Consider the following 25,130-nt stretch of genomic DNA (forward strand, 5'->3'; position numbering starts at 1 on the left):
GCTGGAAAGTTCTCCTTTGAGTCGCATAGTCTGTAATACACAGCAGTTTCTAGATGTCTAAATTGATCCATTCCAACAATGAAATTGGCTACCTCAGTCAACAAAGCTGACATCCCCTCTGATTAGAAGTTGTGTAATGTGACTTTGGCTTTACTCTGACCTCATACTAGGAGACAAAGGAAGTCTGATTTACATGATTACTTCCAAAAAAAGAAACAGATTCACCTCTGCATAAGAGTGTGTCTGACAAGAAAATATGTGTGCAGTTAAGGGAATGGAGTAGTTAGTGTAAACAATTGCATATTTTGTTAGGAACGGTATCTGCTAGACTTCGTCCAAGTGTGTAATATGCTCAACACAAAAATACCAGCTAGTTTTATTGGGAAAAAAAAAGAATTTTTATCCATAATGTTTTGAACTCCCATACAATTATCTGATGGATATTTAAGATTGCATTATGGAAGTTTCCATCCTGCCTACCAGTTTTGCACAACTTATTGAATTTCACTGTTCATCTATAGTTGATGTACTTGTATTACATGATTGTATTTTGTCAGTTACATATTTATATTTGGTATTTTTTTTTCTTTTGTCATCCATCCCTTTTCCAACCCGCTGAATCCAAACACAGGGTCACGGGAGTCTGCTGGAGCCAATCCCAGCCAACACAGGGCACAAGCAGGAACTAATCCCGGGCAGGGTGCCAATCCACCGCAGTTCTTTTGTCATTGCTTTATTTATTGATTTGGTCTGCTATATTGTTGTACCTTTTTAATTGTATTATCAATGTATGTTTACGCATCAGTGGGACTATCAACAAATGCCTATTGTGCCTTAACTGACTTTAATCTTCTTGGCCTGCGAAGCATATTCTTATCGACTTAGAACTGTTTTTAATATTTCCTTCCGTATTTTTTTCAAAATATGGCCTCTTAGATAGAGAAAACTTGTAGCTTGTCTTCCCATCCCATGCGGTCTTTCTAAAGCCTGAGAATTTGACAACCTGGCAAAAAAGAAATCAGGTCGTTGGCTCAATCACAAGCCTGATGTCTAAGCCAGGTTGCTCTAACGTTCGCGACTGCTTACTCTCAATGCACAGCACAGTTGCCAACTGGTAAACTGCTGGTGTGTCTGCCAAGTTTTTGGAGGCTGCTGACACTCTGAAGGATTGATATTGACACTGTCACTTCAGGGGGTCACATTCCTGTTTGTGCACTGTTTACTCCTTTGATATCACATTTTTTATTATTCTTTATTAATATCTTGGTGGCGTGTTAGATTTTCAAGTTGTTACCCAGTTACGGTTCAGCGTTGGGTAAGAGAACACACGCTTAAAATTGATGAAATAACATTTATAGGCATGCAACATCTTTAAACAACATAATAGGCAAAACCATTCTAACTTGTTTCCACTCCTTTTGGAAATATTTGTCTTGGGAAGACCAAATAATTTTGCCAATATCATATACAAGGCTCTATTTTGTCATTTAAAAGTTAATACTACAGAGCCAAGTAAAGCAAGAAGAAATCCTAATGAATGCGTAATTGGTTATAGAATTATAATCTCACATGCAACAAGTGAATGCTTGGCAGTTTGTTGAAAATGTGCCTGACGGACCTCCCTTGCTGAATACTCTCCCCTTGGGTTATAGGAGTTCATTCGTAATCCATTTCACCTTTATGCTGTTTTTTGACAATATTGTCTTTAAGCGTTCATCTATTACCATTTGTGTTCATAAGAATTATTTATGAATACTTTAAACTCCCTTGTCCAGCGCTTCCTTACTCAGTTGTGTAACAAAATCCCCACATATGATAAACCATTCGATTTATCTTCAGGCGTTGTTATTTAATTTGAGCTTTTTAGGGTTCCCCTTTTTTTTTTTTTTTTTGGCCCTTTAAGACCTGAAAAATCCTCATTTGTTTAGGCTATTTTTGACCATATTTTGCACAGGAAACTACACCCTTATTATAAAGAGTAAACCAATAAGTGATTTACCCAAAATGATCAGAAGGACTTGAAGTTATGCATACCTCCTCAACCAACCCCAGAGGTTCACCACCTAAAGATATAACGGGGGTCAATGTTACTCCTTTTCACAAAAATTTGACGAAAATACAGTGGAACCTCGGTTTGCAAGCATAATTCATTCCAGAAACGTGCTTGTAATCCAAAGCACTCGTATATCAAAACGAATTTCCCAATAAGAAATAATGGAAACTCAGATAATTCGTTTCACAATCCACAAATTTAATATATAAATATGGTTAATATAAAGTAAAAATACATAAAACAAATTAACCTGCACTTTACCTTTGAAAAGAATCGTGGCTGGTGTGAGGGAGACGAGAGAGAGGAGAGGAAGAGGAGGGTTATTGTGTAGGATGACTTTTACTCTAACTAACGGAGTCACTGCTATCAGTTGGCTCACTGGAATCTTTTTCTTTTTTTGTGACTTTAACAAGGCAACCTATCCAATGACAGTTGCTTTTGCTTGAAGAGTCACTACACTTGGAAACAAAATAAAAAAAATGCTTTACACACTTTAAGGTTTCTAAGCTCTTGGGATTCCCCCCAATGGGACAACATGCAAGCGTCCCGAAGCAACCACAGGCTCCCAGCTCTGTAGCAGTTCGCCATAAACGTGAATCAGAAAAGATTGCGGTCAAGCACTAAGTGCCTGCCATAAATGGGTGATGCAAGGAAGATTATAAATGCGCAGGGCACAGTATTACTTGGCCACTAACCTATTCATAACCCTGCCTGACTGCTGTGTCTGCGTATAAGAGAGTGGCAGATCCTGCTACAATAAATAACTACGTTGTTCCTGTTTCACACTGAATAAAAGCTGGCGTTGCTAAAGTACTGAGACTCTGCTTCGTGTTTTGGGGTGCATGACAGGGACTTGCACATTACAGCACACACACACACACACGTGGTCACCATGCTATAGTAAACAGCATACGCTTATACAGATGTTGGCTATATGAGTGAGGCACGCCAACTGAGAATGAGCATGGGAGACGATTACCCACAATCCCCACGTAACGCTTGCAGGACAAAGCGTATACGTACTACTTGGATTGCAAGACAACGCTCATTTATCAAGTTAAAATTTATTAATTTACACTCACAAACCAAGTTACTCGCAATCCAAGGTTTTACTGTATAGGCTTGGGGAGTATTGTTTTATGCCATTTTACAGATTGATGATCACAAATGTTATTTTTTTTGTTATTTTGATTCTTTATCAGTAAGTTCTAGCCCTGCAAAGGGCCACTCCCAGATGGTTAAAAATGACAAATTTCAAACATAAGCATCATGGGGTATCTTTTTAGACTATTTCAATGTCATTGATTATGAATATGATATTTGTGATTCTTTATTAGGGATCTAGTCCCCTGTGGACCTCTGTCAGAGAGTGAAAAGAATATCTAGACTTTACACATTTTCAGTGAAGTACAAATTTATACCTTTCAAATACTGAGGAGATCGTTCCTCCCCCAAACTATGCGACTCTTCAATTCTACCCGGGGGTGTAAACGTTAACATTATTCAAAGTTATTGTCTTTTTTTTTTACCTGCATTTTTCTTACTCTTTAATATTGTTTTTGTATCAGTATGCTGCTGCTGGAGTATGTGAATTTCCCTTTGGGATTAAGTTTATCGATTGATCGATCGATCGATCACAACTATTCTTGTTTGTTATGTACTTCTAATCAACTTGCCAACAGGATTGGCACCCCAGCCACCATAAAAAACCTCACACTATTGCAGTGTGGTGCTGAGGTGTCACACGCTGCACTCGGGTCCCAGTCCAGGTGGTACGTCATGTGGTGGGTGTGGCAATGCAATATCAGCGCATGTTCCCAATCTCTGCCTCTACCTCATGAAGAAAATCATTACATTTCTTATGAAGACCTTGAATTAGGGCGGCTTACGCTGATTCAGACTTTTTATCTCCTCAATTCATTACAACTTATCTCATCATTATCCATCAGTGCTGAGCTACATTGTTTTTTTCCAAGAAAGAGATGGCTTCTCCTTCTACAATACCTTGAAGGTGTTGATTCTTAAACCAATGATACACAAACAGTATCCTACTCTAGAATCAACAATTATCTAGGATTTGTAATTCCACCTTTGTAACATTTTTGTGTATAGTGCCATCATGTGATACATGAAAAGTATTGTAATGGATAATCAAAAAAATGAGTAAATTAAAATTTTAGTAAAAATAAATTTTGATGTAATAAAATACTTATCAATGGCTATTCAATCCAAAGTGTGTAAGTGCATTAAAATGCATTAACTAAACTGCAACAAAATGAGAAAGAAGAATCTCCTAATCTGTGCTCTATTGGTGTAATTGCATAGTTAGGAAGTGCGTGTTTTGCACTGGACAATTAATTCCCATCATTATTTTATTGCTAGCAGGGCTGTCTTCAACATTTGCTTCTCCCTAGATTTGAATTTTAGCTCATTCTCTGCCTTTACGTTAAGAGTTTACATTTTTCTCCTCACATTAATAAGAATTTTTCTTTTGGTACTCATGTTTTACTTTCACTTTTCACAGACATACAGTTTAATAATTACATTTATATAGCACTTTTCTAACCTACTCAAAGTACTTACCATAGACAGAGTACATGAAAAGATGCCTGATGTTTGAGTGAGACTCTGCCCTACAAAGAACTTGTACCATATCCAGTGCTTGCTCCTGTCATGTGTACAGTACAGTATCACTGGGACATGTTGTGATGTGCTCCACTGGAAGCGATCAATGAATGCACTTTGGTATCGTACGGCATTATCTAGATTACTTTTTAAGGAGTACAATTAACATCTCCTTGTGAGGACACACATGGTAAACTGACTCTGCTGCCTTTCTTGTGCTAGGTACAGTAATTATTCTTTCCCGTCACTGAAGTCAATAAATTTACGCTGTAATTTTCGTCTAGTGGAGAACATGGGAAAAGGTCTTGTGGTGCTTTGTGCTGGCTGCAGGTCATGAATGACGGGATGTGTTTGTGTTTGTGTGTGTGTGTGTGTGTGTGTGTGTGTGTGTGTGTGTGTGTGTGTTTGTGCAAGCTAGAGACTGCCATGGGTTTTATTTATTGTAAGGTGAATTTGATTAGCGTGACAGGAATGACAGAATGACTTTAAAAACTAAAATTATTAAAGGGGATTTAATAAGTGTCACTAGTTTGGTGCGATATTGTAATGGATTTGCCAGGGCTATTTTTGTAGACAAGGTTGTGAATTGCCTCATCCTTTGTGACACAAGTATTTTACTTTAAATTGTAATGAAAGTAACATATTCTTAAAGTATCTATCTAGTATTGCATGAATTCTAATGAACCCCTTTGATTACTTGATGATACTGCGGTATGTACAGTATATCAGATGCTTTGTGCAGAAAAGTGGAGGACAAAATGGAAGGACAGAGAGTTTCTAGATTAAAAGAATTCTAGGGTGATCCACTTAAATAGCATCTACTTATACTCTTCAAGTGTTAGTTAAATGAATTTGACAGATTTTTTTGTTCTTTCATCTTTAAAAGACTACACGCAGGGTTTTTTTGCATAGTTACAGTTGCATTTTAGCATCAAGAGCCAGTGAGGCACAGCCCCACCAGATGAGATCTCAGTAATTTAATTTATTATTAAAATGTTTATAACAACCCCCAGCTTTGTCATCTTCAGCATTTTTTCCAGTTTTCTATCATATGGTCAAAGGAACTGCTTATCTAAGCAAATGTTATTTCTTGTAATATGTGAAACTGCACTTGTGCCGGGACTTGCAAACCATTTTCTGACTGAGGGACTGGACCAGTCGGCCTTGTGGTGTCCAACCTGAACTTTGTAGTTTAGCTTGTCACAAGAAATGACTGGAGACATCAAAAAGGTTTGGGGCAGCCACCCGTATATTATTCCCTGGCTGCAAATTTGGTTTTAAGCAAATACGATATGTACAGGTTCGAGTCCAAGACAGAACTGATTCTCTGGCACAAAGATGGCAGCTTTAAAGGGGAGTTGAGGAAATGACATCATCATAGGAGCCGGAACTGGAAGTGATGTCATAGATACTAGGACCAGAAGCGATGTCCTCGTTGGGTCTGGGACCGGAAGTGACATCATCGGGGCCAGGCGGAATTTCCCGTAACTGGTCTGCAGAGAAGTGAGAGGAAGAGTTAGTGCCCTCCACCATCCGTTTTTCTCATTCAGGCCCTTTAACAGCCTCCCATGTTGCACGTGTGTGACAAGCTATTGTTCCAAATTCATGGCCTACTTAAAATAAGAGTTTCCTGTTGTGGTGTGTGGATTGTTACATTTTTTTTCTTATTTATTCTATTCTCACATTTCCACTTCCGGTTCAGGCTTTTACTAGTTGTGGCTCTGCAGCACATGCCTTTCAAAAGGGTATGAAAAGTCCGGTACCATTTGCTCCTATGGTATTGAGGGGGTAGGGTTGGGTTAAAAGACATCAGTTTCAGGAAGGCATCATTCATAAGACATTGCAGCACATATTGATTTTCACCAAAAACTAAGGAGGACTATGCTAAGTTTGAAAAGATCACCAAGAAAGCCTATGTGTGTGTGTGTGCTCCTTCCACCAACAGTATTATGCTTCTGTTTCAAAGAAGAGCAGAACCTTGGTGTGGAAAAAACCATGAATGTAGAAAATGTTTTCTTGTTTGTTTGTTTTTTAATTTGTTTTTGCTTTCACTTTCCTGATAATGAAAAGCAAACACCTAGCTGCACAGTAGGTGGTGTAGCGACCAGATGTATAGTGTATGTAATCTGAATATTCCTTCCATTTTGTTGTGGCTTGTTCTTTTTCACCTCAAAGCCACTCAATTCTAAACCCATGATGTTGTAGTTTTAGTTTGGGCGGTTCATAGCCAATATTGCAACTAGCGTTTAAATCTGGTATGACTGTATTTTGTCAGATGATAACAATGTCGGAGGGCATTACAATGAACTGATGCCAGTCGAGACAGACCAGGTACCATGCGTCTACCTGATGTTTTTGGATGCAAACGATGTGTAAATTTGCATGTTTTGCAACTCATTAATAATAGATGTACTGATGTTGTTAGTTAGGTAAGTTCATATTTACATTAGTGACATCTGCCCACATAAAAGAAAATTCTGGCATATCCTCACCAGGCTTTCCTGACAAAATACAGAGCATGGGCATCTAGGCAAATTGCAAGATTTTCTAATGGAGATAAGCACATGTGTAATTTTACACCAACTAAATGATAACTTTTGTTAATAATTCACTTTTTTCCTAGTTGCTAAAAGTTTTTACTATATTGCCTTTTTTATTATTAATGAGCAGTAAACTTTTTTGACATTGGTTGGTTTTGAGCCTCCTCAATTAAAACTCTGGCCAAGCATATGCCCAGAACTACCAGTAACACAATGGTAAACACATCCAATCTTGAGAGAATAGAGCCTTCATCTCCACTTAATCCTGAAACTGGAAAAAGCCGTCTCAAAAAAAAAAAGGAGGTGTGGGTGGACTATATTGAAATTTATGGAGAGGAGCTGCAAACCTTGCTGGAACTTGGAGTCATGGCGTTTAGTTTGTATCTACAGATGTGATGATTGTATTTCGTACCTTCTGTAGTTTTAACATTTCACAAATGAAGTTCACTAAAGTGATGTACAAGTCTACACTCATGAGAATAAGAAAACTGTGCAAAAATTATTAACATTTATTTTTAATCTTGTTGATTTTTGGCTTCCAGGGTGCTTGCTTCTGTTCTTGAAAAGCTGTATGCCTGAGTTTTAGAAGCAACAGAAAACCAATCAGTCCTTCAGGCTCATTCAGTTAGCTAACAGCTATGTTGTCCCAAATAACTCTTTCAAATAAAATTTAGAAGTTATCAGGTTTTCCAGTTCAAATGCATAAAATGTTAGTTTGTTTCAAATCCATATAACCATTTGTATAAGGAATGTCATCCTGGATTCAGTCATAATTACTCTTCCCTTTAATTGTCACCAATAATTCTGATGCATCTGTTTTATTGAGGGAATCTTTAAGATTCTGCAACACCCAGATTTGGTTCCAAGTAGTCCTGTATGCTCAAGAGGTTTACCTCATCGAGACTCAGTATGCCCTTTAGACCTCGGGTGTATTTGATTGGTACTATGGTTTATTTGTTTTGTTCTAGTGTGGTGACTAGAATTGCATACAGTACCCAAATAGCTGGATTGGCACCCCAGCCACCGTAAAAAACCTCACACTATTCCAGTGTGGTGCTGAGGTGTCGCCCGCTGCACTCAGGTCCCAGTCCTGGTGGTACGTCATGTGGTGGGTGTGGCAATGCAATATCAGTGCATGTTCCCAATCTCTGCCTCTACCTCATGAAGAAAATCATTACATTTCTTATGAAGACCTTGAATTAGGGCGTCTTACGCTGATTCAGACTGTTTATCTCCTCAATTCATTACAACTTATCTCATCATTTATCCATTAGTGTTGAGCTATATTGTTTTTTCCAAGAAAGAGATGGCTTCTCCTTCTACAATACCTTGGAGGTGTTGATTCTTAAACCAATGATACACAAACAGTTTCCTACTCTAAGATCAACAATTATCTAGGATTTGTAATCCCACCTTTGTAACATTTTTGTGTACAGTGTCATCACGTGCTAAATGAAAAGTCTTGTAATGAATAATCAAAAAAATGAGTAAATTAAAATTTTAGTAAAAATAAATTTTGATCTAATAAAATGCATTAACATGCAGTATGCCCTTTGGACCTCGGGTGTATTTGGTTGGTACTATGGTTTATTTGTTTTGTTCTAGTGTGGTGACTAGAATTGCATACAGTACCCAAATAGCTGCCTTAATAGCACATCACAGTCTGACAATAATATATCTTGACTGTAAAAAGCAAATATTGCCTTTACTGTTTCTGCACACGGTCTGAACCCTTAATGCCAACAGAGCATTTGCTTCCTGTAGGTCAGCGTATCCAGTCTTGTATTTTTTTTTTTAAACACATGCAGCACTTTAACTTCCATTTACGAATGTTTGCCTAGTTATAAAGGTTAACCAAGTTTATATTTTTTTCCTCTTTAGTGTTTTGGAGTCATCTGCAAATTCCACAAATTCACTATGTATATCAGAATCCTTGCCATCAATTTAAATTATAAAAAATAACAGTCAAAGGACTCCTTTCTGAGAGGCTCCACTGATGAGCTCATCCCCTCATTAGACTCTTGGTATTCTTCGTCATTGGTTTGTTACCCTGCTTGAAATCCAGTTTCATATTTTGTTCATCTTACTTCTCTTCCTAAGGAATTCTCACGTCATGAAATAAAATTCTGGAATAGTTCACCATATTGGAGTTATTTTACCATCTCTGATATTACACCTTTCTATACATAAATACAGTGAGTAGATGTTGGAAGTGTATAACTGTTCCTACCTATTATGGAGCCTGTACCTCTACTCCACTTATCTGGGAAAGTCTCTTTGATAAATGTAAATGATGATCTCTTTTTTTTATTGTCTCTTCTTTCACCCTCTACAGCATGGAGATGTGTGATGAAAGGAACAACATTACAATGTGTCCTCTGTGTGACAAAACCTGCAGCTACTGGAAACTTAGCACAGCTTGTGCGACAGCTCGTGCTAGCCACCTCTTTGACAACCCAGCAACGGTTTTCTTTTCCATCTTCATGGCATTGTGGGGTAAGCCAGTTTTCATTCAAAGCATATATTAGCTGCAGAGGAAGTCCAGAAATATCCTGTGTTGTTAATTCAGGTAGTGGGGCAACTTAGCAGAATTTGACTTTGGTATTTATGTAACTGAGGGTGTTGTGTGCGATGGAAAGCTTTACGGTACACCATAAATGTCGCTTTATTTATCTAAGACTTTTAGTTTTGTAGTGTTAATTAAAATGATATACTGCTAATGCCATAAAACCTTTAGGATTTCTGTGTCAATAATATGCTTCTAAGCTTGATCATACTTACTGGTAGCGAAAGTTAAATATTAATATTCATGCTTTAGACATATGCAATGGAAAGGGTTTTGTCACTTTTAGAAGTGCATGGATATTTTATCAAAGACTGAATATTCATGTAGACAGATGTGTGACAAAGTTAGTATATTATCTGTCGCTTCTATTTAATACAGTAGCCTTAAAGCAGACAGTGCTGTTGGGGATAGATCACTTTCTCCTGTTTTATAGAATCTACATTAATTGTCTAGAAGATGAGACTGTGTTTGAAGAATAAAAGATTACCTATATAAACATAATACTAAAGTGTTGTACCACGTTACCATTATGGATGCAATGAGAAGTCAAGCAAAATGACACCTTTTATTGGCTAACTCAACAGATTGCAATATGCAAGCTTTCGAGACAACCAAGGTCCCTTCTTCAGGCAAGGTGTCATTTTGCTTAGTTTCCCATTGTACGTATAAACATGGATATAAAAATCAAACAAATAAAACCTGCAGATTTCTGCTTTTATTATAAAACTATTACAATCTCAGAAATGGTTTAGGTTAGTGTTGGGTTAATATGGAATTTTGTTGAATATGACTGAAATATGTGATCTTCTAGAGGTTTAGTGCAACATCCCAAAACACCTGAAGGCATCCGTTCTTCCATCTATCAACCAATTTATTTTCGTAACTTAGTATACTGCTCTACTGTACAGGCTACCCTAGCACAACTGCTTCATATTAGAAAAACAAAACCTAAAAAATATACCAGTCCATTGAAAAATACTCCTGCATGCAGTAACATTTTGACAATTTCAAGTTAAGCTAGTATGTGCTTGTGGGAAAACTCCTGTGCACACAACAGAAATACTGTATGTAAACTCCATATGGACCCTGACCTGGCCACTAACTGAACCCTACTACCTGGAGCAGTAACCAGTGCGCTTTATTGATTCCTAAAATGTATGTCACTTGACACCAGTCAGCTAGAGAGGGTTGCTGGTACAATTACAGTATACCAAAATATGTTATATGTTTTGTGTAAATTCAAACATAATGGAAACACTTATTAACCGTGACCAGGACAGTTTTATATCCTGTATAATTTTTATATTGGAAAAAAATTTGAGAAAATTTGGTAGGTTTGTTTAAAATGTTTTTCAAATTTGAGTTCAGTAAATGAATCTGTGTTTTCATGTAATTGATCTGTTATTTATTTATTTTTTAATATAAATAGACTTGTGACATCTCAGTCACTGCACATTTTACAACACGTTCATTTATAATCTATCAAGAACATTTTTTCCAGTAGCAGAAATTGTACTGTGTACTCTGTCAATGGCTCCCAGCAGTAGACAAAATGAAGTGCGGTTCTGTTACCCAAGTGAGCATTCAGGTGTAATGAATACAGTCTTTTTGTCTTAATAATACAGCCTAGATCAGATTACTATTATGAGTTTGTAAAATTTCCTCTAATGCTAAACCGGTGTCTGTTTTCGTTGTGATGACAGTACGTCTGCTTGCATGCTGTCAGACAAAGCAGCCTTGTAATATAAACCAAGAGTTAAATGAAAGCAACACTTAAGAGGGATGAGATCAGCCACAAAGCGAAATGACATGTAATGCGTTTATTTACTTTGCAACGAGAACTTGGTTGTGGTCCTAAAAGACCCTGAGTTTTGCTTAACAGAGGTACAACTTTTTATTGTCCTCTTTCTAAAATCAAGAATACAATTGTGGTAAATGTTTATTTATATTGTGTCCACTATGGGGTGTAACAGCACCCCAAACCTCAGTCACAGCTGCCATGACACAAATCCCGGGTTCAAATACAGGGTTTTATTATCACAAGTACCTTAGAAAGACTTTAAAAGGGATTTCAATGACAAGTATTCTACTGCCCTCTCTGTTCCCTCTCTTTCAACTCCTCCAGGTGAGATTTGTCCTTCTTCCACCCGACTCCAACTTCCCTGGATGAGGTCAAGTGGCTTCTTTCATGCCAGACCTGGGAATAGCTCTGGTGTAAAGCTCTGGTGCAAAGCACTTCAGAGTCAAACAGAAGTCCCCAAAAGTAGCACTCGCGAATCCCAGCAGCTCTCACAGAACCCAACAGGGCTGCCCCTTCTGACAACAGGTCCCAGCATGTGGAACATGGAAATCCTAACCCAGGGATGCTGCCATCTAGCTTATCAGGGGAGACCATAGCCATGTACCATTGTCTCCCCATCCTACCATTGTGTTGACCACCTGGCTTGGTAAATGTCCCTACTCCATGGCAATGCACTTTTCATATTGATGGCATCTCCTGATAAGCTTCTGGAGAGAACGTAAAAAATGTTCCGTTCAGGTAATAATAGACCAGTGCCAATCCTGTACAGGGTTGCCAGGCCATGGGCATCGTCCATCACAATATAGAGTCACTGATGTTATTAATTCATTATAAGCTTGAATAGTACCATGAGTACTGTGTGTGTGTGTGTGTGTGTGTGTGTGTGTGTGTGTATGTGTGTGTGTATGTATGTATTTATATATGTATGTGTATGTATGTACATATATTATAATTATATTTTATAAAATTCCACCTAACTGCCTTTTGGGATGCTAAAACGTTCTCTCCAAGTGTCGTACACGTTTCTGAACACATGAAGAAGATGGAGGGAATTGTATTTAACTTCTAAAAGTGAATAGACCGATATTTTAGTTTGTAAAATTAAAAAGATTTTAGAATTCTAGTGTGATTTTACTCTTCATCAACTCCACCCAGTACTGCCTTACTGAGAAATATGCAAGTATTTTGTTTTAATTGATGAAACATGTATTGCTCAACGAGTGTTTTCCCTCACTTACTAAATAATACATTTACTGTATATGGAGTGATTTGTGATAGACGAGTACCAGCAAGAGCGAAAGGGAAGGTCTACTGAATGGTAGTGAGACCAGCTATGTTATATGGGTTGGAGACGGTGGCACTGACAGGAAAGACAGAAGACAGAGCTGGAGGTGGCAAAGTTAAAGATGCTAAGATTTGCACTGGTTGTGATGAGGATGGACAGGATTAGAAATGAGTACATTAGAGGGTCAGCTCAAGTTGGACAGTTGGGAGACAAAGTCAGAGAGGCGAGATTGCATTGGTTTGGACATGTGCAGAGGAGAGATGCTGGTATATTGGGAGAAGGATGCTAAGGATAGAGCTGCCTGGCAAGAGAGAAAGAGGAAGGCCTAAGAGAAGGTTTATGAATGTGGTGAGAGAGGACATGCAGGTGATGGGTGTAACAGAACAAGATGCAGAGGACAGAAAGATATGGAAGAAGATGATCTGCTGTGGCAACCCCTAACGGGAGCAGTTGAAAGAAGACCACGACTAAATAATATACTGTATTTATATAGCAAATTTCATGCTTTGCATGCAACTCAAAGTTCTTTAATGCTCAAAAATATGCATTTTACAGTTTGTGCATATATATGATCACACTTTAGTTATCCATTATAAAACGTTTTTATATTTTATATTATAAACAAATGAGCCTGGTAGACTGAAGTGACTACTTTCGTTTTTAGTCCCTAAGCTTTTTTTTATTAACAATAATAATAAACAATAAAAAAGACTTGAAATATGTTAATGCAATTTTATATTGTTTAATATAATGTTAAAATAGATTTTAAATTGTTTTACGGCATGCAGCTTTTTAATACTATAGCTACTTGCGGTACAATGGATACCTCAACTAAATATTTCTGTATGCATTGTGTTTGTGTCCATGTACACAATACATACTGGTAAGATACTGAATGCTTATGAAATAATAATAAACCTAAAAATAAGGTAAATAAAGAGTACAGAATAACTTAAATTACTTAATTACCTATTTGTTCTACAAGTGATGACGTGACAGACATCAGTTTATTATTTTTCCAATGGCTATGGACAGATAGCAACAGAGGAGAAGAAAACAAAAAAATCCAGGAAGACTGAATCCTGGAGAAGTCTTCAGTATTTCAAAAATATTGAGCTTTGTTGACCTTGGCCAGATTGTCACGCATCCCCTCCTGGGCATTCTACATTACATTTGAATGATCCAACATTTATTACGAAAGAGGTCTTTAATGTTATAACCAAGTAAAAAATCATTGATGAAAAAGTGAAATGCATTCTCCACTGACTAGTGATGAAACACTTATGCCACTCATCATTGTGCAGATATTAGATACTAATGCAAAGATGAGGTTACATGTTTTAATTATAATTACTCTGGTTTAAAAGGACAGTATAAAATAAATATTAGTAAAAGTTTAACAGTCCTTGGAAAATGCATAATGTTTGAACATGTCTAGTTGGTCGTTTTTCAAATAATACACCTTTAGTTAGGCTTATTGCTGCATTTATTGTCAGACTACATATCCCAGAGGAGCTCCCAGCTGTCAAGCTGGCAATCCCATAACCAACCTTTAACTTTCTTAAGGTAAAAGTGGAAACTGCTTTCACTGTAGCTGTCTGGCATGCAGTAGAGGCTCCTTTTGGCTATTGAAACATCTCCCAGAAACTCGAGTTGCAGGTTTGCCTGCAGGTCATACGATTCAAATTGCCAACCTGGACACGGGCACTTTGTATTATTTAATTAATAATATGTAATCCAATATTTAAAGGTGCTGGCCAATCTAGACACAGCCCCCAAGTGTGGTATTGCTATTGCTGCTACCTTGATTTAAAGACAGACTACTGACAGGTACTAGACATTGGTGGGGGCGTCTCATCTGACTGAATTCACCCTTATGAATTCAGTTTGGATCATTTACAGTTTGTGAAATCCAGTTGATTGGAAGCCCTTCTTGATTTTCAATGTACAAGCACAAACATGTACTGTATGTCCAGCGGTGCATTAAGTTTGGCTTGCTTGAAATCCAAAGTCCCTTCCTACCTTAAAAAATAAATTAAAGTTTGGAATTCCAACATGTGATGGGTAATTTTCAATAACAAAAAGAATGTTTTTTATAGAACCACAGTCAAGCTTAATTTGTTATTTTAATTCTTGTTATTATTTCACCACCTTAAGCCATTTAGTGTGGTATGCAGGCAGGTTTGCCCAATAGCTCTAGTGCCCCCAGTTTAGATCCTGATCTGCATAGTGTTGATATGGAGTTTGCATATTCCCCCACCATGTATGCACACAGGTTTGCTCAAAGGTACTGTACTATGTTTTTATTCTTCATCCCAGAGGAGTTGCATTTTGGATTAATTGGTTTGGTGCAACAGCTTGGTGATTGTCTAACATGAAACTGTTGCAGAGCCATATAGGTTAGGTTGGCTTGACTTTAAATTGGCTGGTTTGAAGGCCTCACTGTGCTCTTCATTTGATTGGTGTTTCTGTCTTGCCTCTTGGCTCTAGCCGCAGTGTGATCTGTAATGGAACAAGCACATCAGCAAATAACAAAAATCAATGAAAAGCTGATATTAAATAGTCTTTAGTTTTTATATTTAAAAATGATGTTTTGTGGGGTCGAGTGTTACTGAAATATTTGAACTGGTATATTATTTCTGGAAAATGAGACATGGTAGCTCAGAGGTTACTGACGCTGCCTCACGGATTCCACTGCATGGGTTCAAATTCAACTCCAGTTCTTCATTGTTGTGGATTCACACAATATCTACATGGGTTCCCTCCTTATAGCAAGTGCTGCTAGGAAAGGCTCCAGAGTGCTGAAGAATGAATGTATAAATTAATTATGATAAAAAGAATGGCTGTATGATGAATGTGTCATGTGAAAAGAGAAGAAGGTTAGGAGCATGTGCTGATACAGCGCATTGCCGCACCCACCACACGACAAACCAACTCAGGATCCCAGATTAAGACCCAAGTGCAGCCATGCAATGGGTGACACCTCAACATCACACTAGTTCAGATGGAGTGGAACAGGGTGAGATTTTTTTATGATGGCTGGAGTGCCAGTTCTGCCACCAACCCCCAGGTTTTTCCCTGCAGGTTGGACGGCCTAAATGCAGGGATGGATGCAGATTAACGTCATACCCAGGACGGAAGACCAAGGAAAAAATTCTAGCATTAGCAAGCCGTAAAATGTCTTGAAGATGCCAGCTAAGCAGCATTAAAATGGCAGTAGTATACCTACCAAAACAGGCACTCTTTCCTGTCATCAAAGCAAATTTCCAACGCCCTGCAACATGACTGTTTAAAACTAGTAGCTCGCTCTATAAAGAAAAGTAAGATTCATTGGTTTGTCCACGGGGGGGATTTACCCTACATGTGTTGTAGTTCAGAAATATCCTGATGCTCCTCATCTCTTATGAACATTGTTTTTAGGCATCAGCAGTTTACAGAGAAACACTTTCTCAGTAAGAACAAAATCTTTTAATTAGCAGAAGAAGTGTTAATAGTGAGAGTGCCACCACCATCCCTCACCATCTTGAAGGTCTGTAACCCGGAGGTGTAAAATGCCTCTCTTCGGATCTGCCTGCGTCATGAAGGACAAAAACAGCTGCAGCAGATTCTTTTAAACACTTGCCTTGTACACAGAAAGCTTAACCAGTCGGAATTCCTGTTTTGTTCTGCTAGTCTGTTGTTTCTTAGTTTAGCATTTACTGTATTGTGTTGAATTTTTGAAAGAATGAATATTGGTTTAATACCAGTATTAGAACATTTTACCAATTTTATTAACAATGAGTAACAGCGCACTGCACAATAACACATTATATATTGACCAGAAATGGTGCACTACATGATAACGTGCCGTGAATACACTTGACTTGAGCTTTCATCCTCTGTCTCTGTACGTTTAGCATTCGTTTGCTCAGAAGTTGATGCGCTTGCTGCTTCCTGAGCAGCTCTTCTCTTCTCCACCCTAGCAGCCCGCTTCTTCTCTTCTTTCGTCGGCATCTTTTCATGTTAAAACTGATTAAGTCAGTTTTTGTGTTGCAATTACTTAATTCACTTAAATTGGCACGGAAGTCTTCAATCTGCCTCAAGAATGATTTAAGATATGAAGAGGGTAGGGGAAGTGACGGTGAAGGTGGTAGGGAATGATAACGAGAGTTGATTCTACAATAAGATAAATAAGATAATAATAAGATAAAATAAAAATAAAAAGAGGAATAACCTTGGAGGTCAATCATCACCCCGAAAGAGGATAGTAGACATCACGTACTATAAGTGTACCAAATTTCAGGTCAATAGGTCAAACAATACAGGTGATTTAAAATCCTGGACAGACAAACGGACAGCCAAGGAAGCGTATTATATACAAAGATAATAATAATATTTGCTTACCTAAAGTTGGAGCAGGCTACTCAAGGAGACAGTGTTACTGTATACTGTAAGCTAATTGGTAAACAGCACTGTTTTAAAAAAATAAAATTCCATGTACTCTGGAAAACAATTAAATATTCAAAGTACAATAGTAGGACTGGGCAGTATTGAAGTTTTCCTTTGGTCTCTGAGTGGTCACACTCAACTTGCTGTCTTTTTTTTAAATTGAATAGTATGAAATTGTAATATTTACACACAATTCATACAAATAATGTTTATACAGATTTAGTAAAAATCTTTTTTGTTTTTGTTATTTCTCCATTATCAACCTCTACCAGTAGAGAGGATTTTGCGGAGCTGCTAGCATTCAGCGTTTAGGAGCAGAGCAGCAAAGCCGCCTGCCTCTCGCCAATTTTCATCAAAATTTACAAGCTTTGAAAGCTCATAATTTATTCATTTATATGCATACTTTTCAACTCTTGCTGATCAGAGTTCTATGTTAATGTTTGGGAAGTCAACAGCATATTTTGTTTATGTAATAATGGATTGAAACCAGTATTATTATGAGGGTGATATACAGTAAATTAATGTTGTTAAAATGACTTAATTTTGCATGATAATGTATTCCTGACTCTCTTTTTTTAAATATAAAATCATGCTACAAGTGACATCTTGGAAGCCTTTAACATTTACCTTTGAACTCTTCCGTGCTTGGTAGTATTTTCAGATGTTCTGCTGCCTAGATATAGCAATCAGACTTTTGAAAATGTAACTTGAGATTTATAGACGTGAGACCATAAAGGTCCACTGGTTTTCTAGGAAATGTGTCGAGGGACTTTGTTTTTATTTAGATTTCAAACGTAGGCATGTAACAGCTTTTAAGTTTGGTACAGTATATGCGAGTATGTGTAAATAATGAAAGAATATGTATTTGTGAGAAAAATCTCGCAAGATTTCTTTATGTGTGGTAAGATGTGATGGTATGGATTGCTGTCTTATTATTTGTAATTGCTTTCTGTTCCTTCAGCAGCTTGTTGGAATCGGCTTTGTAACCGAGTCCCATTAACATTCATTGACAAGGACCATGAGATAAAGTTGGATGCAATTAAGGCTTACAAATAACAAAATTCAGTTTTCATTAATGCTTAATCCAATTGAGGGTTAGGGGGTAGATGGGACAAATAGAGCAGTAATTGATTATGAGAGGAACGAAACTGGAGTCTATTCAAAGGAGGTAAGAGTACAGCGCAAAGATTTTTCATCACAAGTGCATTTTCTTTCATAAAGGACAAACGTTTTCTTCAGCAATATAAAAGCAATCTTTTCGAAGAGTGAAGTGTTTGTGAAAAGAGTACAAAGACAAGTACACTTCTTTAATTTTATTCATGTAAAGCCTAATTGTGAGAAGTGTACTCTGCAAAGTTTAACAAAAAGATGTTGGACAGATAATGCCACTGAGTGGACAAATTATAGGAAGCTAATGTTGTTTTTGGCAAAAGTTGTATGGTAAGTGCTTTTAATAGTGTGTTATAATGGGCCAAGAACTGGTAAGGCTTTATTTATTTCATGTAAATAATATCAAGCAGTACATTTCTAAATGTACCTGCTTTTATGAAGGCTGGAGTTTTAGATTTCAGTTGTTCTGGTGGCACCAGTTCTCTTTATGTACAGACTGAACTGGATGCAGTGTAACTGACAAAGAATGTGAATACACCCACTTGGAGCTTTCCCACTAGTAATAGGGTTTTTTATTTTTTAACTTGTGTGTAAATTGAGCAGATGTAATGTATGATTATAATGATGACGCTTCTATTCCTGATTTCTTTACATGCATGTAGTCTTAAATCCAGTCTGGCCTGCACTCTCACAGTAGAGGCAAGTACCTGGCGTGAACTCTCCTTGCTTCTTTATGCACCTAGCGCACAATACAAAACCGATCCGTGATCTGCATATCCCATGAGGTCATAAAGTTCACTCGGCTAGAGGTTCACCTTAGAGCTTTGCTAACCTCCCTGTGCACCTTGCTTTCCCAAGTGTGAAGATGTTAAGCAAATCTACATTACTCTTGAACATTTGGCACAACATGAAGAATTGACAAAGCAAAAGCAATTTTACTTCATAAAAGGACTACCCATGATGATCAGGGCATTTTCCTGCAGTGGTACAAAAGTTACCCATTATTAGTATACTCTGAACACAGTAATAAGTGGAGTTTGAAAATTTTTGCGGCTGCATTGGAGTTCTGCTATTCATGTTTTAAGTGTGATTAAGCAGAACGCCTTTCAGTTCCCTAAGGAGCTTTCCAGTACAAAACAGAGATTAGGATGCTGTTTTTGCATCATCTCCCACTGCTGAGTTTATTCAGCAGAACTTTATGATGTTTTTTCAGAGGGTAGGCATATACAGTAGGCGATCTGCTCACTCTCAAGTACAGAGATAGTACTTTTAAAATTTGTGTTACCTTTTGCCCTATACTATGGCCACTTAACACTTTACACTGCATCTGAGATATTTGCCTAACATTCATATATTTTAAACACATCGCTTTACTAAAAAAGACTTTAGTGAAAGATCAAGCAAAATGACACCTTTTATTGGCTAACTAAAAAGATTACAATATGCAAGCTTTCGAGGCAACTCAGGCCCCTTCTTCAGGCAAGATGTAACCATGCTTGACTTTTCACTACATTCATAATGGCTAACATGGTACAACACCCTAGTACTACAGACATACAAGACACCGAAATGGGCCGCTACTACATGGAATGATTACATCTTGCCTGAAGAAGGGGCCTGAGTTGCCTCGAAAGCTTGCATATTGTAATCTTTTTAGTTAGCCAATAAAAGGTGTCATTTTTGCTTGACTTTTCACTACATTCATAATGGCTAACACGGTACAACACCCTAGTACTAAAAAAGACTTGCAATAGAAAAAAGAAATTGTTCCAAAATGGATGGATGAATGAACTGATCTTATTTTCTTAAATACTGTGCATCTACCCCATTGAGTGTCACTGGAAACCAAAGCTTATTACGGCTAGAAGAGGTATGAGGCAGAACTGGACTCTGAACTGGTGTACGGTCAGGGACGCGCAGCCCACCCTTGCTTTCCATCTGAAGATAATGAACTTTTGATTGCCAGTTACTATTCTATGGACTAAGACACTTGAGTTTTAACAGGTGTGGAATACGGCCGGCAGCTTATCCCAGCCAATACCCCCAAGCTGCCAGATGGAGCCCTCCTTGCACCATGGAGGGGCCCCGAATTCCAGCAGGGCATCATGGACCTTGGAGTTTTCCTTCGCAGCCCTGCTGGATACCATGGGGGCCACCAGAGGATGCTGCAGGGAGGCATAAGGATTTATATTTGCACTATAACCCGGAAGTACGTCCTAGTCACAGGGACAGAGAAAATGACGTACTTCAGGGCTGAAGAAAAAGAGGAGTTTCACCTGACCTGGAAGTGCTGGGGAATCACATGAACTGGGGAATCAGAAGCACTTCCGGGTTAAGATGAATAAAAGGACTCTGGGAGATCCCAGCAGTGAGCCGAGTTGGTAGGAAGGGTGACTGAGCTGCTGGGAGTGGAGCATTGATTGTTGTATTGATTTATTGGATTATTATTGAGTATTGTGGAGTAGAGGGTGCTTTGTGCACATTTGTTATTATAATAAATATTTGGACTTTTATCTGGTGTCTGACGCATTGTCTGAGGGATTCAAGGGGTCGACACCGCCCCCTATCTGTCACACAGGCTATTTCAAGCCACTCTCGGGGGCCGTCTTAACGTATGGGCACTGGCCGGGGGTCCCAGGAGCATAGATGCCTACGATGTTTCTGATGCCTATATATGTTTCTGTTTGGCTATCAAAATGGGGGCCTCAACACCCTAGTTTGTCCCGGGGGTCTGTGATGCTGTTAAGATGGCCCGGTTCACCCCTCCGACTCATTATGCAACTCCAAGAAAGTCCAGCAATCTTTCTGTGTTTTCACTGTAAAGCAAAAGACAAAATACATACACCGTTATATTACAGCTTTGGAATTTATTGCATTCACTATATAAAGAGATGCGTTATAAGCCAAAGTATTTGTGGTTGGAAGCACAGGCAGGCACTGCTGTATCATGGAAATGGAAGGTGAAAGAGAGCTCAGCAGTAGTGCTAATAAAGGTTAGATTGGCAGACAGCTTAAAGAGAGAACATTTGATCATAACCTAAGGAAGCATCTTAATATTTATGGTTTTTGTTAATTTTATATTGAATCCTGCACATTGAGTAAAACATATTAATGAATACTGTGCAGAAAAATCAGTTTTCTGTATTTTGACATTTTCTAGTAGTTGTGAACAAGCGAAGGACATGAGCACTGTACATTAAAATGAACACTCGTAAACGGGCAGTTCAAAGTGAATTGAATTAAAAACTATGCAGCACACGTGCACGTCACAACTGAATATTTGTGTCTATGATGCATAGGCCCTTAGTTATGTAATGATGGGCAGAGTTTCTACTATGGATAGAGGATACCCTAAGGGCCCAAGTCCTTAAAAGCCCTCAATGGAATAATCCTAAAGCTCACAAGTATACTCTGCTTACGTCGATTGTAGATTTTAATGCACTTTAAAGGTGTGTGAGCTTGTCTTCCTTCCAAAACTGACAGTGACACCTTCTTATGGAAAATAGCATTGTATGTTATGAAATGAGATTAAGAAGAAAAAAGTCAAGGAAATGCAAGCTCATGTAAACAGCCAATATCCCCAAGAGTGTTTGTTCCAGTAGGGCTTCCCTGCATTCATTAGATTTTAATAAATCCCATGATATGCAAGAATCAGCTCTGAGAGCAGTTGTGCAAGAAGTTTGTTGTGTTTTTTTTTTTTTGGTAATCTCCTCTTAAACAACAGGTTGTTTTTTTATCCTTTAAACTAAAAATGCATATTCTGAGTATTCTGTCCCAGTTGCCCCGAAAGGGATGTTTGTATAACAGCCCATTAACAGTTTTTCTCCTCAGTGTGAAATTGAATGTTTGCCTTATTCTGGGCTGAGATGCAGAATACATTTAATCACTAATGATTATTATAATGTTATAAAGGATCTGGTTGGGATCAAAACTGTGGGCTAGAAAAGGTGGTAGGTGACAAGAACAGGACTGGACAAGAACCCGAAACCCGCACTGAAAAGGGAAAAGTAATTTGCAAGTGCAAATCAATGGACACCACCAGGTGATGGCATACCCTGTATGAGGGCAACATGGCTGCAGGAGTCTCATACCGTATTACCACAAGACACTAGAGGCAGCTGACCTTGCACTTGACTAAGGCTGTGGAGTCGGTACACATAAACTACGCCTCCACCGCCTCTTATTTGTAATTTAAGGTAATATACAGTACCAGTCTAAAGTTTGAGGTTATCCAGAAGTTTTCATGTTTTCCATAGTAATTGATACATTTTTTAATCAAAATACCGTCCATTGTTTTAAAATACAGCCAAGGCATAACTAGTGTGTTTGACTATTACTGTATGAAAGGACTGATTTTTAATTTATTATTCACACATGACTGCAAAGCCCCATTTTCAGCAACCATTCCGTAAGTGGCCTGATGATAAATTCCCTTAGCTTATCCTTTAATTAGTCGTGTGTTCATACTAATTGGTTATTAGAGAAATCTTCGATTTAAAATCACTTCTAATACAGTAACGGTGGTTTCTAAAGTAATTGCGCTATGAGAAGTCGGTTTCAAAAGCCGATTACCAGGGGTGGGCAGCGTCAGTCCTGGAGAGCCGCAGTGGCTGCAGGTTTTTGTTCCCACCCAGTTTTTTAATGAAAAGTCAATTATTGCTGATGAAGCACTTCTTGCTCAAGTGACATTTTGATACTTCATTTTAGTGGTCTCGCTTGTTAAGGTCCCCCTCCCTTAATGGCTTATTTCAGTCTTAAACAGCTGCATTCAGTGTTTTTAATGGCTCCTTATTAGTAATAAGGTGTAAATGACAAAGACGCCAATAGTTCTCCATCTAGCTTGTTTCCATTTATATCTGTGTATGTGTGTTCATCATACACTGTTTGGTTTTTTTTTTTTTTGTTCTTTATTTCGCCTTATACAATTTCTTGTATTAGGAATTTGTTAGTTTTCACATACCCCTTGGGGTCAGAGCGCAGGGTCAGCCATTGTACAGTGCACCTGGAGCAATTGAAGGTTAAGGGCCTTGCTCAAGTATCGAGCAGAGTAGGATCTCTTTTGGCAGTGACGGGGATTTGAATCGGCAACCTTCAGGATACCAGCACAGATCCTTAGCCTCAGAGCCACCACTCCGCCCAAATAAACACTTAATTTTATTTTACTACTATACTTCCTTAGAAGGCTGGCGTCCTTCAATATCTGCAATAAGATGCTGCAGATGTTCTATCAGAGGGTTGTGGTGAAGCCCTCTTCTACGCGGTGGTGTGATGGGGAGGCAGCATTAAGAAGGATGCCTCACGCCTGGACAAACTGGTGAGGAAGGCAGGCTCTATTGTTGGCATGGAGCTGGACAGTTTGACATCTGTGACAGAGCGACGGGCACTCAGCAGGCTCCTATCAATCATGGAGAATCCACTGCATCCACTGAACAGTATCATCTCCAGACAGAGGAGCAGCTTCAGCGACAGACTGCTGTCACTGCCCTGCTCCACTGACAGACTGAGGAGATCGTTCCTTCCCCACACTATGCGACTCTTCAATTCTACCAGGGGGGGGTAAACGTTAACATTATACAAAGTTACTGTCTGTTATACCTGCATTTTTATCACTCTTTAATATTGTTTTTTATCAGTATGCTGCTGTTGCAGTATGTGAATTTCCCCTTGGGATTAATAAAGTAAATGTCTGTCTGTCTGTCTGTCTGTCTGTCTATACACTTTAATAAAACACTTAATAGAAAATGTGACAGACTGAAAATTATCCGTTTTAGGCTTCAAATCATTTGGATGATATCCTCAGATAGAAGACCTTACATCGCAGAGAAACAAACCATAAAATTAAATAAGGTCTGAGACTGGCAAGGATTGGTTTCTAATTAAGCAATTGAGTTGGAATATAAACCTGTAGCCACTGTGGCCCTCCAGGACCGGCATTGCCCACCCCTGGCCTATACCACACTATTAGTATGTATACTTATTTTGCTCAACTGGAAGAATAACAGTCCACCTTCTATAAGTCGGTGGAATATCAATGTATTATACTATCTCAAATTTATAAAAAAAAAAAAACTAATTCTCTTTAACAAGACCTATTCAAAATATTTTCCAAAATGTGGCAAGAGTGTATTAATTTAATCCTAAATATGCCGGGCCTGTGCATACCTTTCTTAATCTACATGCTGCTTTATCATGTATGAAAAGACTATTTTAGAATGGGTTCCACATTTGTATTGCTCTTTTATTTTTTATTTTTGATTGAGGCCTGAATGCTGACTTCTGTTATATGGATTAATTTTGAAACACACTGTTGTATTTGATGTGTCACTCTTATTTCTCTGGTTGAGTTGTTTTCTGTTGTAAAGTTTTGTAGTCAAGGGGATAGTACAAAAGAATTTTTTTTTCTATTTTGTCCTGTAAGTGGTCTCAATTTTGAGTGTCAAGGGTGGCTGCTGCCCTCACAGCTCTGAACACATGGTGACATATTTATGGACTACAATCATTTTAATGATAAATCATTCTGGAAAAAGACAGCACAGTGGTGCAGTGGTAGCACTGCAGACTCGTACTAAGAAGATTGTGGTTTCAGTCCCAGGCCATCCCTGCATGGAGTTTGTGTGATGCCCCCCAAATTCATGTCTGAATGGGTTTCCTCTGGGTGCTGTGGTTTCCTCTCACAGTCCAAAAACCTGTTGGTTAGGTGGATTTGCAACACGTAAGTGGTC

The 25,130-nt window shown here is 38.2% G+C and overlaps 1 protein-coding gene across 41 annotated transcripts in view; it reads left to right on the plus strand.

The window, feature by feature from the left end:
- ano1a (anoctamin 1, calcium activated chloride channel a) overlaps positions 1-25,130 on the plus strand; it is a 380,680-nt gene that overhangs the window by 274,893 nt on the left and 80,657 nt on the right. For 15 of the 41 annotated variants that reach the window (XM_051923671.1, XM_051923681.1, XM_051923679.1 and 12 more), the window contains one exon: positions 9,554-9,714. The exons of the other annotated variants lie outside the window; for them this stretch is intronic. In XM_051923671.1, the coding sequence (XP_051779631.1) occupies positions 9,554-9,714 (161 nt within the window). The remainder of the gene's footprint in view (positions 1-9,553; positions 9,715-25,130) is intronic. 41 annotated transcript variants of the gene reach the window in all.

Source organism: Erpetoichthys calabaricus, chromosome 2 (genome assembly GCF_900747795.2).
Source record: "Erpetoichthys calabaricus chromosome 2, fErpCal1.3, whole genome shotgun sequence".
NCBI classification, from domain to species: Eukaryota; Metazoa; Chordata; class Cladistia; order Polypteriformes; family Polypteridae; genus Erpetoichthys; species Erpetoichthys calabaricus.